A 19,190-nucleotide genomic window follows, 5' to 3' on the forward strand; every position below is an offset into this window, starting at 1 on the left:
ATTGTGGCATAGGACATGCGTGTATGGATTGTCCCATGAAAAATAAGGTCCCATAAAAAACAAGGTTAAGCTTGACGTCCCAATCGGCATCATTGGGGTGGACTATTAAAGTATGGGGCCAGCAAGCATAATATCACAACCTGTGAATGTAATTACACGCCAATAGAAAGAGGCCACCAAGGACCCTAACATTCCAATCCAACCAAAACGACTTCTTAAAAAGAAAGCACAAGTGCCTCCACCTCCGCCAAGCAATGAGCAGCCAAGCTCATCCACATCAACTCCATTTTGTCAATGAGGTAATCCAAGAACTCGTCTGGCTTTTTGGTACTTTATGGTAATCCATAGAAAAAGCACACCCTACTACCCCCAAGGGAATGGACAGGCTAGATCCACCAACAAAATATTATGCATTATCCTCACCAAGGTAGTAGAACCACAGCATTCTAATTGGGCAGAGAAATTGAATCATTAGGGAAAAAGGGAACTCATTTTGGGGCCCTGCAAGAAATTCACTATTTTTTGATTTATTTCTCTCCTAAAAGACCTCAAAAATAGTAAAATATGGAAACGTGGCTCAGAACTGTCAGTAAGGACTACAGAACTGTCAATTCAAAAAGGAATAAGATAATCTTTTGTCTGACTAACACGATTTTGTATTAAATATCCTCTTAGATTTTTTTTTGTTTACCAAAGATTCCGCATCTCTTTGGCCGACGTGTGCAGGCCTTTCATAAAGAGTCCATCACTAAACTTAGTGATTGCAAGTTTTCAAAATATTCACACGAATACCGCCACACTTCCACGATTCATGTTACAAAACGACCATGAGATTGAAAAACAAACTTCGCAACCTGAGAAGCACAAAAAATGGCCGATACTAGTGAGTCACTATCTGAGAAGAAGCGATTACACCATCTTCACATCGACTTAGAAGAACAATATGCTCCAACACAAAAAAGACGAAAGGATACGGTGCTGAATGCTCAACAGCAGGAAAATATGAGAAGAGAAGGGCTTCAACATATTGACTTATGGTGTGATGGAAGCATATATCCAAAATGTCAAAGTAAAAATCTCTACACCTCCATTTGTCAATCCCACCACATTACTGAGGTTTGCCGGCGATGGACAAAATGGACTTCTTGGTTATATTTCGGCGCAGTCTGCATTTGCGGAAACGTATAAAATGATGTACCTACAAGAAAAGGGGGCCAAGATGGAGGAGATAGCCATTCGTGCAAAATTGGAGCAGCAGTTGCAGAATGAAATTGAGGAGCATTCAAAGAGTAAAAAAGAGTTGACAAGAGCAAGAAAGAAGAGAACCGTGCTTGGAGACAGACTACGTAGCAGGAAGATTAAAAACATTGCAAATTTGAAGGCTGGGACTGGTGGATGCAAGCAACGAATTCAGGAAGCAAGGTTAGATTGAAATTTATCATTTTGTATACTCAAAAAGGCTCTCTTCCAGACTATATCTATTTCGTTGATTGTCGCAAAATAAGAATGGAGCTGCTGAATGATATAGTCATATTGTGTTGTTACTACAGGAAATTATTGGAGCCTGCAAAAGAAAATATGGACCCGAACCTTCTTCCTGTTAAACAAATGAAAGGATTGCTTTCTTGCGGTGTAGCAAAAGGTTTGATTGAGGAAAAAAAATACAAAACAGTCAAACGCAATGTTGTAGAGGACTTTGTATCCAATAATCAAGTTGATGGCACTATAATCCAAGAGGCTCTTGATGTTAGTGGAGTTAGCAGGAAGGGATATAGTTCGATTTTCCATGCGATATCCTCAACTTTGAAAGATCAAAGGATTAAACGAGTTTTACTGCCAAATCCAGCAACCGTGTGGAGGATAAGAGGTCATTTGAATGAAATTATAGATGAATTTATTGGGCAATATATCCATATTGAAGAAATATTTCATGGTGTTAAAGGAACCACGATGTATGATCCTTGGAACAATATATTTTTAGATCTGCAACAACTTCAAAAAAGAATGGTCGAGTTTTATGGAATAACATTTGAGGAGTGCAAAGGCATTTTGAAATTTGTTATCAAATTGGATGAGTGTGAGGTTGTAAAGGAAAAGAAAATGGAAAGAGTTACTATTACATTGATGAATGGAGCAATTGATACATCATTGACTGAAGCGAGTTCGAAGTATTTTAGTGTGCAGTCAGAGAAACACATATGGTGGTTAGGCTCGTTCCAGGTATGATCATGGGTTGTTTTATACTTGATTTTGGTCATTGTTTTCAAATCTGATATAGTAATACTTTTGTTTTCTATAATCTCGCAGGTGAAGACCGAAGACCATGAAACACTAGATTGGGTGTTTCACCACACGGAAATACCAAGAATAATCAAAAGACAAGTGCAAGGCGAGAATCTTCATGTTGCAGGAAAAGGTGATTTTCAAGTAGAGTGGCACATGGCCGGGGATCTTAAAACACTTAAGTGCATGTATAACATTAGTAAAGGAGGCAACTCAAAGTCTCCTTGTCTCTGCAAAGAATCAGCTCAAGTAATGGATTCAAAATGGTGGAAGAGAGCACCTAATAGAGATAAAGTTGACCCTGACTTCAAGGCCATTCTGGACATTCCACTATGTAATGTTCACATCTGCACATTGCATGGTCTATGTCGAATTATTGAGAAATTGGTATTTTTATATATTGGATTTGCTTGGAAACTCCGTCCCGAAAAAAATAGAAAGGATGCTCTTCAAGCATTGGAAAAAGTATTATCCGATATAGGTCTGCATGGAGGAGATGTTCAAATCACAAAGGATTTTAAAAAGTCTACCAATGGCAAGGAGGTACCAATCAAGCCCTCTATTGGTGGTGTTAAGGCAAGAAGATTCTTGTCTCGACCCAAACACAGTAAGCAAGTAAGGCAAGGTAGAGCAGTTTCAAAGATTAATTATGGATTGTGGAAGCAAGTCCATAATGCTGTGAAAGATCATGAGGCAGATGAGGAAGCACAAAATAGGAAGGCAGAGGTGTGGAGGTCTCTTGATCAACTCTTCATGTTCTGTGACAAAGTAACATGGACAAAGAGTGATTACAAGAACTTTGAGGAGGCAATTAAACATTTTGGAAAGTCAATGAAAGACGCATGGACAGCCTGCAATATAACTCACTACATGGTAAGGTTATGTCTTTTTCTTTTACTTAAGTGTGATCCTCTTTTTTTTTATTACTTACTATGCATTCTTATGTCTTACAGCATATCATATACAACCACCTTCCCTATTTTGTCAAAAAGTATGGATGCCCAGCTATTTGGTCTACCCAAGGCATGGAGAAGTCTCACTACATGGCACGTAATGCATTTTTTAGACACACACAACACTATGGAGGGAGTCAGAAGGCGAATAGTCTGAAGGAAGTCTTCCAATGGTTTTACCGAGGCATACTACAGAGGCTGCATGCTAAAAGAAAAGTTGCTAGCTCCAAAATCAAGCTTGCTTTTCTTCTAGCCCAAAAGCAAAGACGAAGACAAGCTCTAGACAATTCAATTGCAACAGAGAGACATGGACAATGGAGGGAATCGAAGATATTTAGAAACCATAAATGGACAAGTAAACATGAATAGGAGTCATTTGTAACTTATTGGTGTTATGTCCACATGTTTTCAAACTCATTCAATAGAAATTTTTTTAGTGGAACAAGTGACTCTTGGTGTTATGCATGAAAAGTATTTCAATGTGAAACATATGATCTGAACTTAATACAATTTGTTTACAATTTCAATATATTGTTCATTTAATATTTAACGACACCACTCTATGTAAATGTACAAATCATTTCATCATCAACTTATTAATCATTTATACAAGATCATACCAGATATCAAAGACTTTATACAAATCAGTTCAAATTTAATATAATGTTTGTGCTATATTCGATGACTAAATCCTATTTCTCCCAGGGCCTGCCGATCGAAACTCTCTTTTGATCTTGATTGGAGTCTTTTTCTTCTTTATTGGCTTGATGTCAACTGTCTCTTTATCCTTTTCTTCAGCTCTCTCCACCTGTTCCTCTTCTTGGACTGTGTGGCCTGATGTAATCATGGGTGGCTCTCGAAACCTTACGAGCTGGTGTTTTCCATAGGATTGCACATTAGGGATGTTTGAGTCTTAGTTTCCCTATCAAATCCCACAAATAAGCATATAGTTAGACACATCACATGCACTCACATGATTTTGCATAGGCACATAATAGATTGCATAAAAAATAGTATCACACACTTTCATTCCATACTCTCAAAGCATGCAATGAATTCACACGAAGCTATGCCAAAACTCAAGATGAATTGGCAACAGAGTCTGCAGCCTCCGCAACGAGACCCCCGCCAAACATCACAACCGTCTCCTATATGCAAAAATATCAAACTTGCATACTAATGATCTACAAGCTCAATGCTACGGGTGCAATCGCATCCAACATGTATGCAAGATAGCAAGAAATGACAGCCTCAACAACGAGACCCCCGCCAAACCTCTTCCCAAGAAGATTCAATGGCATCGTCCGCAACCTCAGCAACGAGATCCCCTCTGACATTCATAGTCATCTACCCCTCCTTAAGTGGAGATAAGCTTCTTGACCAACATCCTTTTATACCAATCCTCCACAACGAGACCCCCGCTAAACCTCTTCCCAGGAAGATTCGATGGTAGCATCCGCAACCTCAGCAACGAGATCCCCTCTGACATTCATAATCATCTACCCCTCCTTAAGAGGAGATAAGTTTCTTGACTATTGACTACAAATTGTGTGGTGCAAAAGAATCACAGCAGGAACGACTCGCATACCACAAGCTAAATAGCCACTGAATTACACACATGGCATCCCAACTCTGAAATCAAAATAAGCCATAACCCGAGGACGGGTAATAAAATGGATCCGGGAGTATGTTGACTCTGTGCCAACATGAACTTATGAAGAAAGAGAAGGTGATACAACTTTGTGATACAACTTTGTGTTACAACTTTGTGTTACAACTTCTAGACACAACTTTATGTTACGACTTTGTGTTACAACTTTGTGTTACAACTTCTACATGTAGAGAGAGAAGGTGTTACAACTTGGTGTTACAACTTTGTGATACAACTTTGTGTTACAACTTTGTGATACGGCTTTGTGTTACATGCAGAGAGAGAAGCTCTCCAACTTGTATAAATACCCCATAATGGAATGAAGCCTAGACTCTTGGGGCATTGTGTTGAGTCTACATTGGTATTCCAAGCATTTGTCTCAAGTGTCCATGCTTCCTTGCACTGCACGTCCAAAAGCATGTCCTAACCTTGCAACCCTTATCCCCTCTCCTCCAACCCTGCAACCCACCCTCTCCCTCTCCTCCTCCCTCCTCCTCCTTCCTCCTTCTCCTCCTCCTCCCTCCTCCTCCTCCTCCTCCTCCTCCTCCCTCCTCTTGTCTCCTCCCCCTCCCTCCTCCTCTTCCCTCCTCCTCCTTCCTCCTCTCTCTTCTTTCACCCATGCTCTTACACCTTCTTCCTCTCCCACTCCTATGCTTTCCTAAACCCTTAAACTCCATGATCTTCAAGGGAGACGAGTTCTCCACCATGTACTCTACTCTGAACCTTGGATCCTCCTTCTAACCCTGGACTCCTTCTAAACCTTGGAACTCTTTCTGAACCCTGGAACTCCTTCTGAACCCTGGAACCTCCTTCTGAACCCTGGAACTCCTAAGGATCGAGGACATTCTTAGGAGCGATGGGATCAAAGCTAGGCTAGAAATGTCAGTAAGAGCAACCTGGAACAGAAATACTAGAGTCAAACTCCCACTCTAATGGTGAGGCTAGCGAGGAAGAAATGCCTTGAGGAGCAAGTGCACATCATTCCCCGGCATGAAGATGGTTAAGAGAATATGGCGACCCCACAACATAAGAGTCTCTCAAAACCCTACATGAACTTGAGTGTCAACTTGGATTGTTTCATGCCTAACCATCGAAAATTTCTCCTATCCAAATATTTGATGAGATGCTTGTTCTTACTTCAATGTCTTGTTGCACTCTTTTGAAGTCTGGTACAATGAAGAAGCCATCGATTCCGTTTTTAGACTGGATCGAGATCTTGTACAATTTTCTCTTCCCCTAAACAATGGCACTTTAATGTTAACCTGTAACAAATCTTGCAGTTAAGTTTACCCACAACCCAAATTGGGATATTGTGAAGTATACCTCAATTTGCACATCACTTAGATTTTATTATAGGGGCATGAATGTTAGGTTGATGGTTGTGTTAACAGGGGATATAGGCACTACACTAAGGCTAAAGAGTGCTCACTATTAAGTACATTTACACCTGAGATGTGAAGGGGTGTGCCTTTATGCATGGTAACTTCCTCACGTATCTTTGATGGATGTCATTGCATAATGAAATAAAGCTATGGATGAATTTCAGCCTGTGTATCTCTTTCTTCCTCATGAATGAATGTCTTTTCTTCTTCATCTTTGAGGGTGCTTGTGCACTCCCAACACTTGGCAATCCTGTGAATTCATCTTTGGGCATCAGGCGAGATGTTTCAGAACGGACAATGTGCAGAAGATTCATGGATGAAGGAATACAGTTAGAAATGAATTCCTGGCTTGTAGAATTTTGGCATTGGATTACGGAAGAGGAGGAACGCGATGAGATGAGCCTGCTAACCTTTCATGAGTGGCATTCTCTCGGTGGAGTTTTGCACCTGCTCATGCATGTGGGAGCCTTGAATGGCCACGAGACAGATCGGAGCGGGCCTCCAAAGAGTTGATGATCTATGGGTTGCTGTTCCAATGTGCAAGGGATTGGAGTCGTTGGTGCATGGAGGCGAGTACGATGACAGGCCATACTGCTAGTGGAGAGCAGATGTGAGCGCTTGTATTCGGTATTCGCTTCATTGCAACCTTTTGATTGATGGTGTAGTATTCTAATTTGAGAAAATGACAGCCATCTTTGCTATGCGGACTCCATTGTGAGGAGTATTCATCGACAATAGTATTGCGGAGTCCTACAGAGCAACATCATGTGTAGTGGATGCGGTCGAGTACAATGCGGATGCCACCAAGCTCACGTGGATGATCGTGGAGATATAGCAGCCTGTGTATAATGGAAGATCATCCAGAGGAGGATAGCTGCAATGCAGAGACTAGAGCACAACGGTGATCTAATTGCGGAGATGCAGTGCAGTGATCGAGTTGCGGTTGAATTGCGGTAAGACTGAGGAAGGAAGAGACCAAGAACTATTTCTGCAAGTTCTGTTACAGGAGTTTCGGAATTGGACAACAGAATAGGAGGAGTTTGAGGCATATAGTCAGGTATTCCTGAGCACACACTTTCCTGAATTACCTTTGAACATTATTGGAAAGATCAGGGAGGTAGTGCAGAAAGAACAGACAAAACAGGTCGCTCCTTTTGGCTTGAGGAATACAAGCAGTGCGTTTAGGCAAATTTGGATTAATCAGTATTTGTGGCCATTACTGTGAACATTGTACACCTGGGTCTCAGCAGTAGAATAATCTGATGATAGAACAGGTGTATGATGTATGTCTGCTGAAAAATATAGGGGTGAAGATTTTGGAACCTATTATACCAGACTACAGGCGAAATTAGAACAGGAAGGGAAACAAAAGAACAAAGAACAACAGAGGTCCAGCAGTAGTAGTCAAGTGGATATCTTGGATTTAGGGTATCTGAGTGATCAGGAAGTACAGACTGAAGAAGTAGTCCCTAGTCATATAGTAGAAGATGTTGCTACTGCACAGCAATTACAGGTGACACCTGATGAGGAGGAGAGAAACAAAAACCGATTTGTGGGACTATTAGCATGGTCTCAAATTCAGAGACACGCAAGTAGAAAACTAAAGTTTCAACCATTGTCTAAAAAACCAGCAGGAAGAAAGGTTGCAGCAACACAATAGGCAGGATCAATGGCACAACCCCTTAATCCAACAAATCTCAAAGTCAAATTTGCAAACTTCAAGGGTGAGTCCAAAAAGGAAGACCCTGATGCCCATGTAGCTCAATTTAGCACAAAATGGGAAGCAAGTGAACTAGGAGTATTGTATGGAGATGATGTGAAAAAGCAGCAATTTGCTGCCACATTGGAGGGCAAGGCTATGAACTAGTTTATACAGTTTGGTGCAGCCCATTTTGCTGACACACAAGCATTACAAACATCATTTTTAGCAAGATTTAGAAGGTGGAAAACACCCAATGATATCCTGGAAAAGCTTAAGACAATGAAACAGAAGAGGCTACTTGTGGAAGATTATGCACAACAGTTTTTAGATTGGAATGGAAGACTTGCACCCAATGAAAGGCCAACTAATGAGATGCTGGGGGAATATTTCTGTAATGGGTTGAGGGAATCCCTGAGAACTGCAGTAGCCAGTACAGATATTCCTGGAGGGTATCAATTGGTAGCGGCTGCCAGAAGAGCAGAGAAAAGGTTGGGAACTACTAAGAAGAAGAAGAAGTATAGTAGTGATTCAGATTCAGAGTCAGCAGAGTCAGATTCAGAGTCTGACTCAGGTTCAAATTTAGAAGATGACAGTTCAGATTCAGATTTCAGATTCAGATTCTGATGATTCAAAAGATGAGGAAAGGAAATCCAGAAGCAGGAAGAAGAAAAGGAAAGAGAAGCAGAGAAGTAAGGCTAGGGCAAAGGAGGACAAAAATGGAAAGAGAAAGATAAAGAGTAAGTCTGAGAACTTAAACAAACAAATTGCTGCAACTCTGAAGAGTATGGGAATTTCAACATCTCAGAGGAAGGACAAACCATATTGTGATATATGCCAGAAGCAGGGGCACACAGATGCTACTTGTTGGTATAATCCTAACAACAGGGCACACCCAAGACAGCAAGTGCCAAGGGCAAATGTACCAGCTGCAATGCAGTAGAACCAGATAGAAATAGAGCAATGGAAGGTCCACCCAGAAGATTTCAGGGGAGAAATAACTGGGGACCACCTAATCCTCAAGGAAATGGTAATCTAAATGGTGACTCATGCACATAATGTGGAGGAATGAATCACAGGCAGGGTCCTAATTGCCCATTATGGTGCAAGCACAGAGAGGAGAGAGGTATCCCTATTATTAGATATAACAATCAGAGACCACCTACTCAGGCACAACAGAATAGACCACCACAGGCTAATGTAGTCATTATAGAGGAAGTCAGGCAAATTGATGAACTTGTGTTGCGGAAACAACAAGGGGACTATCTTAATGTGTTGCATGTTCAGTGTGATTGTTCTAATTGCATACAGGTGGAGGAGATCCCTGAAAAATCAGCATCAGTGCTGCTTATTACAAGATCAGGTGGAAATTATGTGGCTGATCCTGTTATATCCCATAATGAGATGAAACACCCTCAGTATTGGGAGAAGCAAAGACAGGTGAGACAGTAATGTTTGAAGGAAATTCGAAGTGTCAGAAAGCTGACTATGGTAAAGATGAATTACAACAACAAATACCTGATATACAATTAGGTATTCAGGAGGAGATCCAGCAACAAGAGATAAGGGAGGCACAGTTGACAGCTGAAGTTTTGAGGAACACCACTGTTACAATGGATCAGATTTTAAGTTTGGTCCCTGAGTTCAAAAGACAGGTACTCAGAAATTTGAGTAAGGAGGAAGAGCAGGTGGATGAACCTGAAGCATGTCAGATTGAAGCTGAAGATGTGGATTATAAAGTACCCAAAATCACTGTTAATTTTCAGGAACAGGAGATTCAAGGAGCATTATTGGATGGAGGTTCAGGTGTGAATATTTTACCTGAGTTTTTGTATACCAAATTAAAGCTACATGAGCTAGAAGAAGCTCCTTTTCAACTGAAGATGGCAGATCAAAGGAGGATTCAACCTGTAGGAATACTCCGGAATCAACAGATTACTGTTTCAAGACTAACCTTTCCAGTGAATTTTTTGGTGGTCAAAATGGATGAGGGAGATAGCCCTTATCCAATTTTGTTGGGAAGACCTTGGTTCAAACAAGCAAAGGTCAAACAGGATTGGGGAGCTACTAAAATTACAATCAAGAAGGGAAAGAAGAAAGTGCACATGGATATGGTACCAAATGCAACTTTGCCCAGAGAAGCCAGAGCCTTGTATGCACAGGGTATTAACATGGTGAAGGAAGTTGATGATGATGAAGAAGATGCTTTTCTAAAAGTCAATGAATCAATTGTACCTATTTTTGATATAGATGTGGAAAGAATTTTGGAACAATATAAGGAGCAGAAGAAACCTAAAGCTTCACAACAACAGAGTGAAAGAAAAAAGGGAGATTTAGAAGAGGAAGATATGAATAGGAAGTTGTTGGAACAGGAAGAAAAGATGTATATTCAGCAAATTATTCAGGCTGAAAAGGCTTTTCAGGAGTAGATGGCTAACACAACAAGAGTTTAAGAAGATGATTTACAGGATCTTAATTTAGGTTCTGCAGAGGTCCCTTAGATGGTCAAAGTTAGTGTTCATGTGAAAGGCCAGTTCAAAACAGATCTTAGTCAGCTATTACAGGAATTTAAAGACATTTTTGCATGGACTTACACTGATATGAAGGGAGTGGATCCTAGGTTTTGTATGCATAGGATGAACCTCAAAAAGGATGCAGTCCCTGTTATGTCACAGAGATACAGGATGAACCCGAATTATCCAAAGGCGGTCAAGGAGGAGTTGGATAAACTTCTGAAAGTGGATTTATTTATCCTTCGGAGAAGGTGACATGGTTATCACCTATAGTGGTGGTGCCAAAGAAGAATGGCAAACTCAGAATCTGTGTTGATTACAGGAAATCAAATGCAGCCACTATAACTGATCCTTTCCCATTACCATTTCAGGATACTCTGTTGGATGCAATTGCAGGTCATTAGATGTATAGTTTTTTGGATGGATTTAGTGGTTATAATCAGATATTAATGGCAGAAGAAGACAAAGAGAAGACTGCTTTTGTTACAGAGTGGGGAGTATATGCCAGCAATGTAATGGTGTTTGGCTTAAAAAATGCTCCACCTACATTTCAGAAATGGGTACAGGAAGTTTTTGCTCCATACTTGACAACATTTATGAGAGTCTTTTAAAATGATTTTAGTGTATTTGGGAAGGCTGTGGATCACCTTAATCAACTCAGATTATGCTTTGAAAGATGCAGATTGGCTAGGTTGAGTCTTAATCCAACCAAATGTGCTTTTGCTATTAAGAGAGGGATTCTACTGGGGCATATCATTTCAGAAGAAGGAATGCGGGTTGATCCTAGGAAAGTAGTAGCTATTCAGAAGGCCAAAGCACCAGCAAACTTAAAGGAATTGAACAGGCTTGTTGGGCAGATCAAGTGGCATAATAGATTTCTGAAGTATTTATCTCATGTTTGTGCTCCACTGACTAAGTTGATTAAGAAGGATGTGAAGTATGGCTGGACAGAAGAACATGGAAAAGCATTTAGATTATTGAAGAAGATGTTACAAGTAGCACCAATAATGCAGCCTCCTGATTGGGGTTTACCATTCCATGTCTTTGGAGATGCCTCTGATATTGCAGTGGGGGCAGTGTTAATGCAGGAAAAACAGAAGGGTTGGTTTAGACGAGTTTATTATGCAAGTAATGTGTTGACAAGAGCAGAAAGAAATTATTCTGTTACTGAAAGGGAGTGTTTGGGAGTTATTTTTGCACTGAAAAAGTTCAGGCATTATTTGTTGGGTAATTCAATCATAATTCATGTGGATCATCAAGCATTGATCTATTTGGTCAACAAACCACAACCAACAGGAAGATTGGCTAGATGGATTCTACTATTACAGGAATTTGATTATTCCATTGTGCATAGACCTGGAAGAGAACATTTGATTGCTGATTATTTGAGCAGATTGGAGTCAGGAGAACCTCCTAAAGGAATATCAGATGATTTACCTGATGCAGATTTGTTTCAGATTCAGGCAACCAAGTTAGATGATTGGTATGAACAGATGCTGTTACCTCACTGAAGGTATATTCCCTGAGGGAATGACCAAAGACCACAAGCGAAAGTTGGTATTAAGAAGTGCAACCTATTTAGTAATTGGAGGATATCTGTATAAGAGAGGAGTGGATCAGATTATCAGGAGATGTGTTCCTGATAGTCAACAGGCAACACTGTTAATTGAAGCACACATGGGAAGTTCTGGAGGTCACTTTTCAGGTGACATAACTAGTAGAAAAATATTTCAGAGTGGCTTATGGTGGCCAACAGTAATCAGAGATTCACATCAGTTTGCAAAGGTTTGTGAGAAATGTCAAAGGGATGGATATCCAAGGAACCAGGACAGAATGAGGCATAACCCAGTTTTGCCATTGGGTCCTTTTGAAAAGTGGGGAATGGATTTTATGGCTCCATTCAAACCAGCAGCAAAATTTTCAGGAAACAAATATATTTTGGTTGCTACAGATTATTGTACCAAATGGGTAGAAGCTGTTGCAGTAAAGGATAATAAGGCAAGGAGTGTGGCCTCTTTTTTGTACAATAACATAATGACCAGATTTGGCTGCCCAATAGAACTTGTATCAGATCAGGGAGTTCATTTTCTTAACAAGGTGATTAAAATTCTGACTGAAACTCATATAATTAGTCATAAAATGTCCTTAGTGTATCATCCACATGCCAATGGATTGGCTGCTGAGAGCAATAACAAGATTTTGGTCAAAATTCTTAAAAGGACTATTTCAGAAAACAGGACGGATTGGGATAGGAAATTGAATTCAGCACTGTGGGCTTTTAGAACAGCCTTTAAGGTCAGTATAGGACTCACACCATTCAGATTGGTCTATGGCATGAAGCTGTAGTACCAATGGAGTTCATTGTACCATCTTTGAGGATAGCAGTTTCAAATAGATTAACACAGGAGGATTCACTTAAAAAGAGATTGGAGCAATTGATGTCTTTGGATGAAGATAGATTTCACAGTGCTTATGTGGCTACTGTAATTCAGAATAGAAGATCTGTGTGGTTGAATTAGTACTTGAAGAAGAAGAAATTCAAACAGGGAGATTTGGTCTTGATGTATATTTCTAAATTGGGCAAGCATCCTGGCAAATTGAAACTCAGGTATGTTGGACCATATATAATTTTTAAAGACTTGGGGCAAGGTCCATTTCAGTTGGCTGATTTGGAGGGTAATTTGTTGGCTAAACCAATGAATGGTTTTAGACTAAAGTTGTCTTTAATCAATAAGTTCCAAGATGCTGATTTGAATTTGGTGGGAGAGGATACAAAATCATTTTCACACATGTCCTTTGATCACATCGTGGATATCGACCACAGTCTGCATGCAATCATAAAAAGGAATGTTGTTGGTGCCAAATGTCAAATCTTCACATGTATGGATGACATTATATTTTATGGGTTCCCAGCCCTGGCATTTTGCTAAAAAATGGTGGCACTATAATCACATGTGCACTTACACTGTATTTGTGCACAATGGGATATTAGGCACTATGTCTTAGTTTTTTTTTCTTTATTGCACAATAATTTCTATCTTTTGTAATTTAGAGGACAACTGTGTTTGGAAGTAGTCTAAACCTTGGTACTGCACCAAGCTCTTTTCTCTATTTTCCAGCATAGTCTTGGATTGGTGAGATGTTGCATCATGAAGAGGGTCTACTAAATTGCATTAGACTGAAACTAGAAATAATACTATGGGTTCGAGTCTACTATTTTAAGAAAATAGTAACCACCGGGTGTGCCAGTGTTAATAGGGGATATAGGCACTACACTAAGGCTAAAGAGTGCTCACTATTAAGTACATTTACACCTGAGATGTGAAGGGGTGTGTCTTTATGCATGGTAAATTCCTCACGTATCTTTGATGGATGTATCTTTTTTTGATGGATGTCATTGCATAATGAAATAAAGCTATGGATGAATTTCAGCCTATGTATCTCTTTCTTCCTCATGAATGAATGTCTTTTCTTCTTCATCTTTGAGGGTGCTTGTGCACTCCCAACAGGTTGTAACGTATAGCTAAGTAAAAACATACAATCAATGTATTTTTTAAAGGTTTAAATTGACCAAAAACATTAATTAAAAGTTTAAAATGACAAAAAGCAGATTGGGATGTTAGTTTTAACTTGCATAGCATTGAAATGAAAACCATTCATTTTTAATTGCACAAGGATCAAGGTGAGTTGGGTTGACTCAGTGTCTATGTGAGGTTCTTTAACAGATTGAATGGCGCCAGTTGTTGGTTGGCCTAACGAGAGCTGGGGAAACACGATGAGCAGCCAACCCATTTCACATTGAACGCCCTGGTTTTTTTCTTTTTTCCTATGTGGATGCTGCTTCATGCCTGGGGAGAGCCGTATTTTGGCCAGCTAAGCTTGGTTGCTTAGTGATGGGCACAAGGTAAAGGAGCCAATCACACGGGCTGTTCTAGGTGCCTCGAGCAATGCCAACACAGGCCGTTCTAGGCTAACATAGCCGTGTTGTAGTATTTTATGGGGGACATAATGGCTTAACTTTCAAAATTTTATTAATTACTTCTCTAAGGCACACACATTAACTTTATTATCCTAAGCTAAAAGCCCAATTAATTTAAGATAGTGCCCTCCTCCTTGCCTCTATCCTCTCCCTCCTCGGTTTTGCTCTCCTCCCCCTTTTGCTATGTCCTCCCTTTCTCCCCCTTCTCATATGTCGCTTAGCCTCCCCTCTCTTCCTCACCCTCTCTCCCTCCGCTCAATGCCCCCTCCCACCATCTCGCCATCGCTCTTTGTCCTCTCCTTCTCTTGCATCGCTCAACCCCCCCCCCCTCTGCTCAGCCCCCCTCTCACCAGTGTTTTTTCTCCTCTCCCTCTCTTACTTTGCTTACCACCCCTTCTCTCCCTCTGCTCAACCCCTTCTCCAGCTTTGTCCTAACTTCTCCCCCATTAACGTGACGCTGTTATCTAGCCAACAACAATGAAACTAATGCGATCAGGCAATGTTACTTGTTAGCTCAAATAGGAATAGATCTTGACATTCAGCTCAAAATCAAAGTATTACATAGCCGTCATCTCAGGGGAGTTCATTCTTTTTGTCTTTCCTAAGAATTTTCTACCACCTTCGACAAGAAAAGAAAGAGCAACAACTATATAAGCTTTACGATCAGTGGACATAACAAAATTGTTTACACCTTGAAATTGCAAACACATTCTACAACGATACCATAACATTATGTGGGTGTCTCTTTCTTTCATGTTTTCGGATTTTCTGGCATTCCATCCACAACTTAAAGCCAAGTATATCTTTGCGGCGGGTGATCTGCTCATACATATTGGTGACCCCATCTTCTTCTCTGACAACGGACCTCCTGACTTTCTTAATCCTACGTAGACCTCTTGACGTGGGACTAGTGTTGTTGCTCCTAGTAGAATTCTGTCGCTTCTCTATTGTGAGTTCTTTCTTATACTCCACCTAAGACAGCCAAACGAGCTAACAAAAAGTGGCTGGCAGAGCGAGCAAGAGGGAGAAGTGGCAAAGCTATGGAGGAGAAGGGGTTGGAAAGCTGGAAACTGAGGCGAATTTCACGAGCTTTGGATATACCTCTAGAAGCATCGGCATTAACTTTAGGCTATGGTGCAAGTAGTTAATAGCTATATGGTTCTATGGTCGAGTAATTCAAATTGGGTAGCTTAATCTTAAGATTTGTACTCTATTCATTGTGTCTATGAGTTTCGGAAGAGGTTTGCTTGGGTATTCCTCTGCAGCTTCTGCTGCTGGCTATGGCGATGGCGATGCCCAACACACAAGTTCAGCTGACTATGGCGATTGCAAAGATCTCCCTTTGATGCTTCCTCCTCGCACCCTCGTTGCTCTTTGCCTTCACCAGAGCCCTTGGATTCGCCTTGCCTTACTGCCCCTTGAGGCGATCGGAGCCTGTCAATCCGCGGAATTACGCTCTCTGCCTGAATTGCAAGGGTGCCGAGTTCTTTCTCTCCGCCAGGGAAGCCTTTATGCACGTTCTTGCCGGTTCGCAGGTATGCGTCCCGGTCTTTCTTCGTGTCTTGCACTTCATTTCAGGCTATGGCGGCCAACTTTGGTGCATCATTTCAGGCTATGGCGGCCAACTTTGTGGCCCGTTGTGGGATTGCCCCTACATTCTCACTAAGCACATTCGGCACCTGCCTTCGCAATTGCGTATGCCGGTCTCTTGAGGATATGCGGTGCTGACTCTCCAAAATGCAATTTGGTTGTGTGCTCGTGCCGCTGAAGCGAAGCTTACAGTCCGCCTCGAAGCAACGCATCGGATTTGTCCGTAGCTCATTGCTTACTTCCAGTGAGCTGATCTTAGGGAGTGCAAACTTGGACCATTGGAGCGACGCTACATTCTGTTCGGTTCCAAGCAAGGGGCGTAGACCTCTGGCTCAGCCGACTTCTTCCAAGGTTAAACCAGAAGGGAGCTCCGCCATTAGGGCAAGATCTCAAGTGGAAACTAAGCGCGCCAAAGTTATATCAGAGGTGAGAACCTCACAGAAGGCAAAAGGAACCCCTAACCAGTCGGCTACCGAAAAAACTACTAGTGAATTTCGCTTCTACAAAAAGTCGTTGCCTGGAAATGATTTGTCGGATGGCGTTCAAGTTTGCTCACAGTGGTGGATTTCTTGTTTCGCTAAACGTGGTGAAGTTATCAGGGATTTGGATTTTCCCCTCCGAAATATCGAAATCTGGGTTTTAGCCTATCAAAAGCTCCATTCGCAAGTGACAGGTGACCGTGCTGACAGAGAAACTATATTGTATAAGGTGACTCCGCAGATAGGAATGCTTGTAGGTGCAGTTTTGACGAGGAAATATAAATGGGGAGATACGGAGCGAGTCTACTTAGTTTCTCCCGAAAAAAACATTCCAAAGGTTTCGAGCTCCAAAACTACGTCTTCTACTTTTCAAGATAGTGTTGTACAGGAAGTTTTACTTTTAGTGTTGGAACCCATTTTTGAGGCAAGGTTCTCTGCGAGGTCTCATGCTTTTAGGCCTGGAAGAGATGCCCACACTGCGTTAAACTTGATTCGGGGGTCTTTCCCGGGGTGTATTTGGTACATAAAAGGGGATGCCAGCATGCTGTATGAAGAAGCTATGGGGATCCGTGTGCTAGACAGCATAGTCAGAGTAGTCAGAGACCAGACTGTTATAGAGCTAATTAAAGGTTGCCTGTTTACTCAACCAGTGTCAATTGAGGCCAAAGATGCAAAGACAGAAAAGTCGAAAATGGCTAAGAGGGAATTGAAGGATTGCTCAAATTGGGGCGTATGTGACAGACTAATCCCATTGTTTTGTAATATTTTTCTGGATCAGCTTGATCGCTGGATGGATGAAAGAATCGGTTCCCTTTCCAATAAAGCCCAGGAGTTGGCAAGACGCTCTTCTAATTTATTGTTTAAACCAGCAGCTGTTAGCTCAGAGAAATCGTGCAGGATGGAATATATAAGATATGGTACACAGTTCTTGGTTGCTAGCAATAGTTCGCAGGGAGGGGTTGAAGAACTCAAAAGTGCCCTTCTTAAGTTTCTCCGCCAGAGATTGGTTCTGAATCTTGATATGCATCTGACAGTCAGTCACATTTCAATCGGAGTCACATTTCTCGACCATGTTCTATCTCAAAGGGTTGTGCATCCAGTTGTACTTCGTCGCAGAGCATCAAATGGTTTTCTCATGCAGAAAAGGACATTAGGAACTGTGCTTTCCATCAAAGCCAGCAGACAATGCTGCTTCATGAATCTCCAAAGAGTAGGCTCTCCTACAAGCACACAGCAGATAAAGGAGCTGTTGAAAGTTTTGAATAACTGGTATTGTTATGCCGAGAACAGGAGGCAGGTTATCCAATATTGCAAGTTTATTCTTTGCTTCGCTTATGCCAAGCGGTTATTAAGAAGACACGAGGAACTCACGACTGTCCAAAACCCTACAAAGTTCTTTCAGAACGCTATGAAGATGATTGATGAGAAAATTGTAATAAATGACTTAAATAAGGTGTGTCCCATTCTACAGGGTAAAGATTGGGTTCCTGAACATGAAAAGTGTCTAAGGAATACGTCATGGATGTGGAATCAAGAACTCTTGAGCCAACGAGCCAAGGCATTGGTAAAAATAGACGAGATCTCTCCTCAACAAAATATGTCACGGTTAGTCTGGCAGTTCATCAGGGGGTTTTATCCTATAAAAGGTGATTACTGCTTAGAACCAGAGATCCAGATGCAACCTCACCAGTGGGCTCTTGACTATAAAAATGAGGAACTTGCGAGCAGTACTGGGTGACTCTTAATGTAGGGGATTTTGAAGGGAAATGTGAAGCTATATCGGCTGTGGGAAGCAATCTTGGAAATGTGACTATATATTTTTGGAGGGTTGGCTACAGCGCACAAGCTTATTTTCTGCAGCTTTGATCTCGCTGCATCCACTGGTGGTTCATTAGTTACCAGCAGGTTCCCAGGAGAATACTTATGCCTTCAGGTAATTCTCATATGTGGTCGCTTGAATGCCTTCACACGAGTCTTTTACACATGGTAGAGTGGATGCAGGCACTGTGTACTGCAATTTAATTCGCTTCAGCTCTCTCCTTAAGTGCTAGACTCTATTATTACCAAGTCTGCCATTCACCTTTCCACTGCTGACAGAAACTCAGCAAACGTCTTTTAACAAATGGCTGTTCATGTCTGTGTGTATATGTGTGAGGACACAAGTTTTTACAATGGTTCGAACCCCCAGTTGGGTGCTTGGGAGTTGTCCTAGCTATTTCTGTTTGATGGGCTCAGCAATAGTGGGTGGCTATTCTGAGGATCAAACTGCATTGCTCATTTTGTTTTATAGAATGAGTTTAGGCATCTGGAAATATGTCTCTGCCATATCAACGGACATGCATATTTCACCTGAGGAAGTTTTGGTCTAAGTTGCGGCGTGTTGATAGTGTGATGATTATTTTCAATTGAAGTGATTTTCTAAGCGTACTGTCCATGTGGGAGAGAGCAAGAATGAAGCTTGTGTCACACGAGCAGTTGTAGCTTGGATGAAGAGAATGTAGACCATTTTGTCTTTATCTCGGGCTCTGGAAAAAAATCGGTATGAAGAACATAGTGTGTGTGGGTGTGTGTCTATGTAGGTGTCATGTTGTGCGTTTATTGTGGGGCGCTGATGAACTTGGATGTAGATGTCATAAGCCAGTACTTGGCATGTGTGATGGA

General features: G+C 41.3%; 1 protein-coding gene across 1 annotated transcript; it reads left to right on the plus strand.

Annotated features, from left to right (window-relative positions):
- Positions 1 to 12,011: 12,011 nt before the first annotated feature.
- Positions 12,012 to 18,899, plus strand: LOC147886832 (nuclear intron maturase 2, mitochondrial-like). Its single transcript, XM_087394060.1, has 4 exons — positions 12,012 to 12,776; positions 13,001 to 13,089; positions 15,691 to 15,995; positions 16,310 to 18,899. The coding sequence occupies exons 1-4, from the start codon at positions 12,012 to 12,014 to the stop codon at positions 18,265 to 18,267; spliced, it is 3,117 nt and encodes a 1,038-aa protein (XP_087250186.1). The 3' UTR covers positions 18,268 to 18,899.
- Positions 18,900 to 19,190: the final 291 nt, after the last annotated feature.

This window comes from Dipteris shenzhenensis, chromosome 23, assembly GCF_047967505.1.
Source record: "Dipteris shenzhenensis isolate YYH24624 ecotype China chromosome 23, Dip_SZ_1.0, whole genome shotgun sequence".
Taxonomy (NCBI): domain Eukaryota; kingdom Viridiplantae; phylum Streptophyta; class Polypodiopsida; order Gleicheniales; family Dipteridaceae; genus Dipteris; species Dipteris shenzhenensis.

What these genes read in the sequence shown, in the direction of transcription:
- LOC147886832 (XM_087394060.1), top strand. Translation starts at nt 12,012, where the DNA reads ATGACCAAAGACCACAAGCGAAAGTTGGTATTAAGAAGTGCAACCTAT. An exon ending in CTTTTAGAACAGCCTTTAAG is followed by an intron (nt 12,777 to 13,000) that starts GTCAGTATAGGA and finishes TGGTTGAATTAG; the next exon opens with TACTTGAAGAAGAAGAAATT. An exon ending in ACGTTCTTGCCGGTTCGCAG is followed by an intron (nt 15,996 to 16,309) that starts GTATGCGTCCCG and finishes AGCTGATCTTAG; the next exon opens with GGAGTGCAAACTTGGACCAT.